At 52.1% G+C, this 13,094-nt stretch overlaps 1 protein-coding gene across 9 annotated transcripts in view; it reads left to right on the top strand.

The window, feature by feature from the left end:
• LOC144159695 (uncharacterized) overlaps positions 1-13,094 on the top strand; it is a 76,556-nt gene that overhangs the window by 18,170 nt on the left and 45,292 nt on the right. For 7 of the 9 annotated variants that reach the window (XM_077691350.1, XM_077691354.1, XM_077691349.1 and 4 more), the window contains exons 2-7: positions 859-897; positions 2,034-2,174; positions 4,829-4,989; positions 6,765-6,864; positions 9,441-9,455; positions 11,834-11,895. In XM_077691350.1, coding sequence (XP_077547476.1) covers positions 889-897; positions 2,034-2,174; positions 4,829-4,989; positions 6,765-6,864; positions 9,441-9,455; positions 11,834-11,895 — 488 coding nt within the window. In that variant the 5' untranslated portion in view covers positions 859-888. The remainder of the gene's footprint in view (positions 1-858; positions 898-2,033; positions 2,175-4,828; positions 4,990-6,764; positions 6,865-9,440; positions 9,456-11,833; positions 11,896-13,094) is intronic. The other 2 variants (XM_077691352.1, XM_077691353.1) reach the window with 1 other exon arrangement.

The raw sequence follows: 13,094 nt of genomic DNA, 5'->3' as shown, positions 1-13,094 counted from the left end.
AGAGAGCTAGCATGAACCCTTTGCAGACGCTTACCCAAGAATGATCACCTAAGAGCGCAATTTAAAACGGCCCGCAACAAGGCTAATGTTGTGCTTCTCTCACATAAAAGAAAATATTTACACAGCATCTTCAGTGATTCCAGAAACAGACCGACCAAAGCATGGTCTACCACTCATCGATTACGTGGAAGAACAGCTAGACATGCCTCTGATTGCGTTATCCAAGTGCTTTGGAGGAGTGCCACCTATACCGTCACTGATGAATTTATCTGCTTCTTTCTCTCTGCTCGTACCGCAATATGAAGTGATCAGAAGCCTGAATGTATTATTTCTGTCGATGATTCAGCGTTTGTTCCCCCTATGTGCGCAGGATGGCTTAAGGCGCATCTTATCAGGGGTTAATCAGCGGGAAATTGCCCGACTTGGATGGCATATTAATAGAGTTACTATGCATGGCAGATCGATAAACTTGAATGTGTAATTCTCGCCAGCATAAACAATAGTATGGCAACCGAGAAAGTGCCGTTAAGGTTTAGAAAGTGTGCTCGTTAGCCCTCTTTACAAAAAAGGGGTAACGAATGAAGCAGGGAGCTGCCGAATCCTGCCATTGGTTGCCCTGATGCTAGAAAATCACTTGACTGCTATTTGCATTGGCTTCATTTATCGGAGAACGTCTAGCCAATGCGGGTTCGTTGCCGGCCTGTTGAGGTACACAAAAAGCGTGGGGTGACCTTTCTGAAGTGCTTGGTAATGTCATTGATGAGAACGAGTGTGCCTGTTCGGTGCTTCTCGATGCCGGCGAAGCTCGCGTGTGCTCTCCAGCTTGGCATGCGGCTTGACGCGGCTCCTTCCATGCAGGCCCGACTGTTGCAGCATGGAGGTCCCGTTATGACACGCGTGAGTACCGCTTCATTCCCCCGCCAACAACGGTCGCCAAAGGCATGTGCGCTCTCCGCTGCCTCGTTTAAAACCGGCCGAGAAGAGAGAAATCTCTTCTGCAAGCAGCGCGGCTTTTCTTTTCGGTTAAGAGGAGCCGAGACGCAAGGAGAGATCATTCTTTCCATCCGAGCGTTCTACGGTCGCACCAGCGAATGGGCAGAGATCGTACTGCGAAATTATTAAATGGCCCATAGAGCTGAAATGCCGGCGTTGGTGCCGGCGCCTGTAACCGGGGAACGGGACATAGACCCCATGTCATTAAAGAGTTTTAGAAGTCCGTCTGTTCCGTTGGTTACGTTGTTACCGGGTTGACCGGGACCGGTCTGCACCTGCGCGCGCGGAAGGGCAAGGAGGAAGGGCGAGGAGGCGCTGACATGGCGAAGGCAGGCCCGCGGAACTAATCCCCCTACCGCGACGAACAGTGCCCAAGTGCCCAGACGGGTCCCCGTCAACACGGTAACCACGCACACGACGGAACGTAAGGACTGCTAAAACTCTCTATTGAAGCGCTCCGTAGCACGTGCTTTAGCTCGTCAGCAGCGAAAACTAGTTGTACACGCCAGTGCACCGCAGATCAAGTGAGGGCAGGCAGCGAAGTGCACCATCGTCGTCGACTCTCCCAATACACGGAGGCAGCAGGAACGAGCGGCGGCGCAAGGCGCATGAGCCAGATCGAAGCCATTGGAAGCGTCAAGGTGGACCGCAGAGCAAAGCGTCTCGAGCGGCAAGAGTGATTCGAGAGAGCGGGGCGAAAGCGAAGCGTGTCAGGCGGTTAATTCGGCCTTATTGCCTTCGCAGTGACGTGCTCAGGCGTGATCGGAATAAATTTCTTTATTGGGTGCGTAGCTCAAGCAGCGTTTTCCGCGCTTTTAAGCTTCCTCGGCAGCACAGGCAGGGTGCTCGCCAAAGTGGGCACTTGGAGCGAGAGCGTTTGCGGACACGTTGGTGGACCACACGGGAACGCGCGGCGCGTTAGCTGCTGTCTGCTAGATGTGCCGGTGTGCACAGCCGAATCTTTTCGAAGTAGCAGGCTTAGCTGTGGCGGCAGCCACCGCTGAGCGGCCCAGTGCTGAGCAAGCAGGTGTGCGACACAGGCGGAGCCCGGAGGCGGCGGCGAGCAGTCGGGCCGGCGCAGCCCCGACGAGCCGGTCAGCTTGCCCATTCGAGAGGACCACGAGCGCAGGCTGAGGCTGGCCTCGGAGCGGCGCAGGGAGTACAACGAGTTCCTCTCCAAGGTACTGCGCCGCCACCTGCTCGCTTCCTGCGCGGGAATCGTTGGGGAGGAGATTTGTGTGCCCTCCTCCTCATTCCACACGACCCACGCCGGCGGGTTGCTTCTGTACAAAGTCTACCATCGATAGCTGCTGCTGGAGCGTTTCCGGTTCAAACCGCCACGACCTGCGAGTACCGCTCCTATCTACCTCGGGGCAGTGTTAAACACGAGGCAAATCATACAGGTTCGTGCTCTGCGTGAAACAGATCCGAGCCCCGGGCGACCTTGCGCTTGCCACGTGAAGTTAGGGCCGTCTATGCCAATTACGGCCTTAGGTACACGGCCGGTGCACTGCACTGACGCGCATTCAGCCCGTCTTGTGCACATTCGACCAGCGGTGCCGCCGGTTCTCCTCCATCGCCCAGTCATGCATCACGTCAGCAGAAAACCCGCTGTGCAGGGCGCGCTTGCTCTTAGGCAGCAGCCGTCCGTCGAGAGTGCCTCCCGCGAGGCATGTCGCACCTCAGACAAAAGGCGGGCCCGCCCACGTCTTGCAAGATGAAGCTGCCCTATTTCTTCCTTTCGTATAACGTGCGCTGTTAGATGTCCATAAACTTGACAGTTTGAATTAATACTTACTAACAAGAATATGGCTATTTGAGCTACTGTGAAAACCAGGATGACGCAGTGGTATAAGTCTTTCGAGAATCCCAAGTACACTCTCAAAACGCGCAGTTGCGGTGCGCGTTTTTCCCTCGTGCTTTCATTGGGGCAGTTGCACGTTCGGCGGGACACCCACCCACATTTTCAAGTAATTGCCCATGCAATGGCGTTTAACATATTCCCCATGTCTGGAGTGCTGTCTGGTCCGGTGAAAAGGATAACATCTGTCTCCGGTGAGGCTAAACTGAATCGGGGCAACGTCACACTAGGAAGACTTTCAGGGACGAAAACAGGACAGCCTCACCAGAACCCTGTTTGGTCACCCTGGTTGAGTATCCGGCCCGAACTTCCCGCTCCTTACATGTATACAACAAAAGTGCCTCTACAGCTGCCCTACCGGGGAGAGAGTCGCGGACCTGCACATCTCGCCCCATAGTAAGTATACTAGAAAGGAAACTGCACCTGGGAATCAATGTCGTCGTGGGGGTCATGGGCTTCTGTCTTGGGCTTGGCATGACAACGGGATTCTTAAGCGATTTTCGGGATTTGCTTTCTTCACTATGCATTCACACGTCTACGAGCTACGATGTAGCCGAAATACTCCTGTTCTGGGGTAGCCGTGACCCGTGGCAACTGCATGTTCGGTTAAAGAGCAGGCAGTGCGTCATCGTTTACCTAACGCTGGCCATGCCGGAGTCGAAGGAACGTATGACCAGAGTCCTTCAATGCCTTTCTGGTCATGAAACTTCGCCGTCACGCTATGGGAGAGCTTCGTACGCTGCCGCGCCGCGGCGCTGGTCTTGAACGGAGGGCAGCCGGGGGCGTGGTCAGAGCGCGTCTGGCAGGGAACGGACCACGGAGTAAGATAAAATAGACGCTCGCCGCCTTATCAGCAGTGCGCTTTCGCTTTACGTGTCGTGGGCCGCTCATTTTGTGAGTGGCGAAAACATTTGGTGCGAACGTGCATGCTGCTACTGCGTTCCTGCCTGCCGGTCTGGCTACAGAGCAGCGGCGGACGCGCGATTCCCTCCGATCTGCAGTGGAGCCCCTTGCCGTAGCCTTTGTCCCCGTACGAAACTTGGCCGGGAGTTTCATGACCAGATAAGCATTGAAGGACTCTGGTATGACTGAACGGGTGATAAGCCGCCGCGAAAGTTGTAGCTGATGACAAAAAAAGAAACCAAACGTACTTCGACAAAGACAAGATACGACAGATACGGGAGCCTGCATCTGTTTTATCTTGTCTTCGTCAACGACTGTTTAACGCCACGTTTGCTTTTTTCTTCAAGTATGAACCAACTCGCTCAGCAACAAGTTTTGTTGAACAGTAGCTGACGGTCGGTGCCCCGGTTCCCCACGAAGGCGGCGTTTTCATAGGCCCGCTCAAAAATATTTCCAAGATCCTCAAAACTTATTATTTGAAAAAAATTGTAAAATTAATAAAATAACAGTCTCTAACGAGTTTCCTCCAAAATATTAGCATTGTTGTGAACTACAAGCTTGGCCTGCAGAATAGTAGGCTTAACCGTTCCGGCAAAAATACGCTTTACTTCCTTTTTCCTTAGCTTTAAAACAGCCTGTTTTATTTTCCACTTCGATAATAACACACCCTTCTTAGCGTTTTTGTGCCCTGTGTTCGAATATACGGCCACTAAAACGTTTCATTTTAAGCCAATGACGAAACTACGGAGAGAGCGCGGTATAATGGCGGCCCATTACGACACAGACGATCTTGATACAGAGCCGCATAGACGCTAACTTCAGATTCCTCTCTAGTGTATACAGTAAGCAACTCTGTGTCTCGCCCTGCCGTAATGCAGCTATGTAAAAAAAAGGGCGCATTTACGAGCCGCACTGAACGGATCGTGCGGAGATCAATGTCCCGTGGAGCCACATGGGCACCGTGGCGTAAGCTATACAGGGGCCGTTAGAAGGCTCCGGTTAATAGAAGCATAGAGCTGAAGCGAGCCTCGTTCTTTCTGCGGCCGGTGCCCACTGCATGCGTCGTTTCAGAAAGAAGCGGAGGCCGCGAGGAGACAGCATAGGCGACGCGCCACGTCCCAGCTGGAGCACTTGCGCAGGACGCCGCCGCCGCCGGACGCCGCTGCGCTGCCCAGCGCCGAGCAGAGGAGACAGTCGACTCCCAAAGACCGCAACGGAGGACGCCAGTCACGGTTCGTGCCTGCTGGAAAATATCCCGAGCATACTTGCGCACGGGCAAGAAGAAAAAAAAAAACTGTGGTTGGTTCCTCTGTCATAGGAATCAGTCAAAGACGAAAGTGAAATGTGCAGCTAAATCTGCAGCTGAGCATGATTTGCGGGTCGGCAGCTGTCTTGTGGGTGTGCTTGGAGAGTGATGTCCTGCTGGCGGGTCGCTTCAGCAAAGGTGTACTGGCGTCATTCCCGTGACGGATATGAAGTCAGTGAAATCTTGGTGTATCCCGGCATAAAACACTTTCGTGTTAAAATATAAAACCCGAAAACGAACAACTCTAAGTAGAACGTACTTTTTACTACTAAAGGTTGCTTCCCCGAAAGAAGACCCTGTGTGCACGGGTGCACCCTTTCCAGGCCGCTTGTTTCATTGTACTGGCGCTATTTCCGTGACGGATATGACGTCAGCGAAATCTTTGTGTATCCGGGAATAAAACACTTTCGTATTAATATCCGGAGCGCACTTGCGCACGGGCAAAAAAAAGTGGCCTCTTGAAACGCTAACAGCCAAAACATGCTGCGGCAAGGAGCTGTGGAGAGCATTGGCGATAGCGGGCTCCTCGCATCCTCAGGGTACACCACCGTCTCTCGTGCACTCGCCGTGAACGATGAGACAGCATTACATTCGTTAACATGACGGGTTCAAGTGGAACAATGCTCACATAAAAAATAGTGAATGAATCCTTTGTGAACGACGGTGCCCAACGTGAGGCTATAGAAAGCAGCTGCCGGAGTCGAGCCCGCATAGAACGGGCCTGCCACCGAACAAAGACGCTTTGAAAAACCGAAAACACCCACGGCAAAACTTGGAAATAACGATACAGGGGCGGTATTCTCGTAACTGTCCCTTTTGAAAACGTCCCTTTTGAGTCCCTTTCATCGTGACGTACTTCCGGTTAAGCAGTGGGCGTTGGCAGTAGGTTTGTTGCGCTTGCGTTACGTCACTTCCGGTTGTTTGCTTTTAGCCAATCAGGGCTCGCCAAAAGGGACACTTTTGAGAGGGACGCAAAAGGGACAAAACTCGAGAATACCGCCCCAGGTCACCTATCGCAGCGTCCTTGGTCACAATCGATGCCGTGACTGCCTTACGTCTCCTGTTGGCCATTCGACATTATGCCAATGTGCATGGTGGCTCAAAGAATCACACGGTGCTGGGCTCTTTTTCTTTTTTTGCTTCTTGGACAACGAGACAACCAACTTCCGCCTGGCTAAATGCGTCACGCAAATTAACCATTGCGCCCTGGTACGAAAGAAAAGCAGCAAAGATCGAAAAGGGGATCTGCCCAGCTCGCGCACTCTTTTTGCAGCGAAAACCACAGAAATACGAAAACGACACAGCCCGGACCCAAACCGCGTCCCGGCTTCTCGATTGCGTCTTGCTTTTTGAGTGGAAGGAACGGTAAGTGCCAGGTTCGAAACCGTATACCAATTCAGAGCCGATATTAATTATGGTGATCATTTCTTCTGAAAGAGCTCCCATCTCGCTAACCGGACCTAACGCTGTATACATTAAGGGGCTCTAGGATGGTCCCACATATTTTTCCCAGTACCCAAACTACTGGCAATACTCCTACACTGTACTATTTTCTACAAGCTAAAAAGACACGTCACCGAAAGGCGCACGCGGACCGCGCGTCCCGAAGGAGTAGTCCTATATGAGTGCCTGCCGCAATTCAACGTATGCACCGCACCATGTACCAGTGGCCTGTGCTTGTTCTCTCCTCTCGCAGCACAGGTGCTGCAGGGACGTGACGAAGGCCGACTTGGACGCTGTGTCCACACTCAAGGAAGAGACTGCGAAGCTGTCGGAGGAGAGGAAGGAGTTCGCTAAACTGGTGAGCTCGTCTCCGATTCTGCGCCTTCCTCCTCCCGAGAGACTCGCTCAGCGAGTTTCCGCCTGGCGTTGCTTGCTTCTGCCTATAGAACCACTAAATAAGCTACGCTCTCTCGCTCTCAATGTGTCATACAGCCGCACTGCGCTCTGAAAATCACGACTTATCGAAGAGTGCGTGCGCGGCAATACAGAGGAACCAAATGTCAGCGCCCATGGGTCTTCCCTGGGTAAACAAATGTCACGTAACGCGGTTCGACCAATGGCCGCTGTCGGCGGCATACAACAATGACAGAAAAGAGTGCCGATACTCTGAAACCTGATCTAGCGGCTGGCTCTACTTCTGCCGAGACGTCTTTTAGCTCAGGCCGACGTAAGCTTAGCGTGGCAAATAGGCTCGCTGGTACAATTCGCTGCACTTCTATGCACCATAAGGTCGCCCTCGTTGCATGCTTGCCCTTTTCAGCTGCTTCTTCACATCTCGTTTCAGGAATTAGTTCTACCATTGTTTCGTCTTGCGGTATTCTGCCGAATCTTTCTCAGATTTCAAGATTCTGATTTTTGCTTTTTTTTCCCCCGCATTTTTACCACTCCGGCGCGCTGGGCCGCAAGGATCGACTCGCCAGTATTATGGCAACATTTGGCACGCATAAACCCAATTTCGATGCGTCGCCTTTCTGATGGCTCTCGAGCGAAGCGGTCTTTAAATATGACGAAATTTCTCGTACTTGCGCGTCCGTTGCTTCCGTCGCATCCCCACCCTTTTCTCGGCGTTGTTGTGCCATGACGTAACGGTGGGCGCAGCGTTATCGAAGGCTCGCGGCCGAGAGAAGCTCCTTCTCGCCCGCATCCTTAGCGCGGTTCACAAGCAGATTCCTTGTGTCCACCGTCTGGCACAGTAAAACACGGCCTTTTCCGCTTTCCATCGCGTGATGTGTCTTCTGTGTGCAAAAATAAAATTCTGTTCTATTCTACTCAATTATAAAAAGACCCTCGCAGCATTCAGGAAGAATCAAAATCGGTATGCGCGGAACCACCCTTGGCGACGTGGATGTGGGCGTGCACGAGGGGGAACTATACTACGGTCAGTGCGCTTTTCACGTAGCTAGCGAAAGGCTTCCCGTGCTTTTTTTTCTCGTGCCTTGTCTGCGAGGCTTGTGCGCCACGAGTCAGACGAGCAGCGAGAGAGAGAGAGGAAGGCCACAAGGCCTCCGCGACGTCCAGTGCCCGCAACGTCACCAATAGTTGATTGGAGATGTCTGGGCTCCCCAGGGCCTGTTCCCAGAGGGTGGGGGAGGGGAGAGGGGGTATGGGGAGGCTGGACACTCACAAAGGGAGTGGTAGTGGGTGTCCAGAGCCCCACACGCTGAGCAATTAGGGGATGTGAAAATGTGGGGGTGTGTGCGGACCAGTTGGGTGCGATGGGGGAAGCAGGTGTGTGTTTGCAGAATCCGCCACATGTGAGCCGCAGAGCGGGTGAGGGAGGGGTGGGGAGGAGGCAGAGTTCGAAGCGGTTTCGCTATGAGGGCGAGGGCACGTTTCGTCAGTTGTTAACACGGAGATGCCTGAGGAGAGAGCGCCAATGAAGTGTCGGGCGTGTGGGTTGAGAGACCATTGCCGCCTCTTATTATTTCACTTACCGTACGCTGAGCACAATCCACCACTAGGATACTTATCTGCATTCGCGTGAAACAAATTCGTCTGCAAACGGGTTCGAACTATATCATTTCCTTTTACTTGAGGACGTATTACGCGGCGGTAATACTAGTCTTAGGCAAGCTGCGAAGGAAGCAGAATTTAAATCAACAAACACTGCCATGCACAATTTTTACTGTGGCCACCAGTTAAAATGCTTCCCTATTTGCGAATGTTTCCGCGTTAGCCATTGTCCCGTCGCCCAACCATTGTTAGTCTGGCGAGGTGTTTTTTTGTGCAGTGCTCTAGATAGACTGTCCGTGGATTCCCATTCTCCCCGTATCTTTAGATACGCTGATGACTCGGCTCCTGACAGCGTCTTTATATTCAGCGGGCACTGAATGTTTCTCTGCCGCAGCAGAAGCCGAGGTTGCTCAATAGCTCTCTCAGTGCAATTTGCATTTGTCTCTGCAGAGCCACCTGGCATGGCGCTGGCAAAGCCCCCATCGCTGCCGAGTTTCTGTCGGCTCCTTGCTGGGCTTGCGCGCAAGGCAGAGCGTGTTCCTGCAATGACACTAGGGTCGCGCTGTATCATGTTTTCTGCTTCGAAGCGGCAGTGCGGCTTAGTTGCACGCACGCAGGCTGCCAGTCGTGAATGTTCTCTGCGAGACTGAAATCTAAGCTTTGGCGAAACCTCGCGGGTAGAAGGTTGATAGCCAAAAACGTGGTACCACCGGGCATAGGTTTATTAACGAACACGTTCCGTAGATTCGGCTCCTTTCCTTGATTAGGCTCAGTAAACAAGGAAGCCGAAACGCCTCTTTTTTCAATAAACCTTTGGTCGGCGGTCCCACGTTTTTACAATGACTGCGCACTCCGCGTAATTCTCCGTTGTGCAACCAAGTGCAGAGGCTTCCCGAACAGCGGCGATTCCTTCTCTTGCAGATCGGTAGTCTGAAGGTGAGTCCCGGGCGCACCGCAGCCGCACGCACTGCACCGAGACCGCACTGCACCTCGGCCTCGCCTCGAGCCTTTCCTCACGCACCCGGACTCACTCGTAACCTTTCCTCTTGCTCAATCTCTGCGCGATCCTCGGCCGTTATCTTTGTCCGCTTGAACCACGCGTCTCCGTCACTCACGATTCCCGCCTAAGGAGAAAACTCTGCAGCCTCGATTCCTACGCCACTGACTAAGAAGGCGCTTCATTTCTTGGCAGGATCTGATGCCACTCGTGACAAAAGACCGCGGTTCAAGCGCATACCTGGAATTCGCGTACAGCGTGATGCTTGCAACGCCCGTGAGGACAGCGCGCTTTGATGGTTTCCTCTGTCCCTGCCCGGTTTTCGCAATGAGCGCCCCAACAAGCCCCAGGCGAGCTGCCTGAATGGCGACTCTCTTGCGCCCACCGTTACGCGTTCCGCAATGAATGGAAGCGCAAACGCTAAGCGGCAAGGTTGCGGCATGCATAGGCCGACACAAAAAGAGAGCACCTCGCGCGTCAACATTACGCAGCACGTTCTCGCGTGGTTCCGCCTTCTCTCTGTAAGTGTAAAACGGCAAAATTATGCCGAGAAACGCCGAACATCATTTGTAGCGGGCGATAGCTTGAAGTTACAAACAAGTTGTACGGCTCGGCAAGTGAGCTTGCTGCACGAGCACACACATTACTCCACCCTCCCACCGACGCCATGAAGCCCGCGCGGTCCCGCACGGCGTAGCTCCAGTCCTTGAAAACAGCGCTCCGCTCCCTCTCTATGTAGATCCCCGCTGAGTCGGGGCGTTGGCAGGCCTGATCCCGCGCACGTCGGCGAACTATTTCCGGCGGTTCTGGAGTGATACACTAAAGCCTGTGGTTCGGAGAGCTGCGCAGTGTCGAGCACTCGCGTTGCGCGATTTGGGCTGTGCGCTGTGCGGCTCGGGAGTTCTCTGCGTCGACGTGCGAGCGGTGCCTGCAAGTGATGACTCCCGCTATGGTAGGCCTATTCTCCCCCCTCTATACCCCCACTTCAACTGCGTCGCACGCAGATGTGCCCTGTGAGCCGGCAGTAATATCCGCAGTGCATCCTTCCCTCGCCATTTCCTGCTGAATCAATAAACAAGCATACAATCAGACACGCGCGCGGTGAGCAATGTGGCACCGACATTTGCTGCTGTGTGCGGCTCGCAGTATCCTCGCAGCGTCGACGGGAACCGTGTATACGTGCCGCGTTGAGCACCTGCGCCGGACTTCACCGTTCGTCAGCTTGCTCCACCTCAGGATATCGCTGTGGCAATCGATGCGTCCACCAATGGAACGCTTCCAAAACATGTTGCAGACAGGCTGGAGAAAAACGAAGCCGGTTGTCCGCTGCAGTTCAGCCCTTTTGCGTTCACGGGATTAGAGGGCAGCTGCCACCTGCAGGATTCCTTGCCACAAGGTGCGCGCGTGCACGTCTCACTTCACGGTGTGCATGTGCTGCCTTCATGCGGACGAACAGTTTTAAAAGGGTAACTGCGTTCACTCACTCCTTGCGAACTTTACTACCCCCCAGGACAGTCCTGCCACTAAGTGTGGAACCATTACTAGGGTACACCGTGCACTCAGTAACTGCTGCTTGTTTGGCACTAACATTCACTGCCAGTACCAAAATTCGATGAATTATTGAACGTAATAAGTACAGCACTTTTCCCACTCTAAATTACGATTAAAAAGTTTTTTGCAAATCCGCATGCTGACTTTTATATGCTCGCATTAAAGTGCATAATTTCGAGATTATCGATAAAATATTTGATTTTTGCGACAATCCCACCAATTTTATCAAATGACTTTCCACTGCTGGCTATAAAGCAAGAAGAGCAGGTGTATTTCTAAGGTAACTGAGTTATGCTCGCTCTCGTCGTGCATTCCGTTGGTTTTCTTGCTCAATTTATTGTTGCTTGTCTAAGTGCGATATGTGCGTGTTGAATGAGTCTATGCCGCGCCGCACGCTCGGCCGATCAACATTGCCACGCGTAGATTCCTACTAGGTTATGCATGGCCAGTTAAAATCCATTAAGCACCTAGTTTATACTGGGACAAGTAACTGGTTAGTGCTCTGTTAGTAAGTGCCACGACCTTTTTTGAGGAGTGTGTGCTTCGCGTCCTCTGAGCAGCCTTACACTGATCTCTTTTATTCTTTTTTTCAAATAAACAGTTTTCACTCTCCTAAAGTGGGTCTCTTTGCAAGCTGCAAACATGACTCCTAGAAGTTGAACCTATGCGTGTATTTCGAGCACTTCCAGTTGCGTGTTCTCCCTCAAGAGGCGAACTTAATCGCTCGAGCAGAGCACCGGGAAATACTTTCCGTATTCTGTTTCAGGAGGTGCTGTCTGAGGTGGAAAAGCCAGCCACCCGGGATGCGCTCACTGGCTGCCTGTCCAGGTGCGTTGTAAGCTTTTTTTTTGCCAGCAGGGGACACAGCTAAGGATAAAGGAGACGGCGTGATGCCAGCCGGCTTCGTGGCGCCCCTTGACGCCTGCTACGCTCCAGACTAGTGTAGTCCAGCCTCTCTGCCAGCGATTCTGTGCGGCTACCGAAGCCCCACTTGCGTTAAGTCATGCCGTGATACAAAGTCCTCGAGCACAGTAAACAAATTCGGGGGCACTCCACTCTGCGAGTGTGGACGCCCACCGAAGCTGTACGAAATACGCATGATTAAAGAATAAGCACGTGTCATTTTTGTCACCATTTCTTCATGGTAGTGACTATGACGTTGTGCCTACCTAATAAAACCTAGAAGGACTGGGGTTTTACTCCATAGCAGGCAGACATGGGGCTGTCCGTTTTCCTACCGTAGAAGCCCACATATTGGCAACTGACAGGAATTCCGTAGCCTTATTTGCAACTTCACTATGAACCAACTATAGCCATTAAAAGTAAATGAAACTCGCTGTAACGACAGAGTCGTCTTAGCGGCGAATTACCACACATTTTCGTGAGGAGAGGTTGATGAGAGAACTGTTACAGCCGTTTTTTGTAACCATACTCCTCCCGTAGTTGCCCCATGCGTCAGTCACAGCAGACGGCAACTCCTGTAATGCTTACAAGTGTACTGTAAACTAACTAATTATGACTAGCAAATTAAATTCAGAGTAGCAATGATACAGGCGTCTTAGCGGTCGATTGTTATGTAAACCTTTTTAAAGTTTTGTTGAAACAAGAGTTACCGCCGTTTACTGCTGAGCATTCGCAGTAAAGTTGGCTTTGCCGCGAGGCGTTTTTTCGTTTTTGCTCGGGGAGCAGAAAAACAAAACGGAATCCTAGCCATATAGGTACAGATTCGCTGTAAAATCTCAAAAACTGCGTTTGGCAATAAGTGACTTGCCAAAACACCGAGCAGCCTCAAAAGCATACTTACTGCGTGGGCCTTTTTTCTTTTACAAATTGACCAAGAACTTACAAGACGCCAGCTGTAACAGGCGGCAGGTGCGAACAATCTCTTCGCAAAGCAGGAAAAAAAGATGTCGCTCCCCTTTTATTTTTTCGCAATATCCGTACCACTCGATGGTTATTTTTTGTTCCATGCTTTTGTGACACTATATAATACAATTCATGCGTGGATTCATTGAAATTTTGTCCGT

The sequence above is a fragment of the Haemaphysalis longicornis genome, unplaced genomic scaffold, assembly GCF_048455015.1.
Source record: "Haemaphysalis longicornis isolate Haplotype H1 unplaced genomic scaffold, Haemaphysalis longicornis Haplotype H1 scaffold_10, whole genome shotgun sequence".
NCBI classification, from domain to species: domain Eukaryota; kingdom Metazoa; phylum Arthropoda; class Arachnida; order Ixodida; family Ixodidae; genus Haemaphysalis; species Haemaphysalis longicornis.
This window is presented reverse-complemented; position numbering and strand designations above follow the sequence as displayed.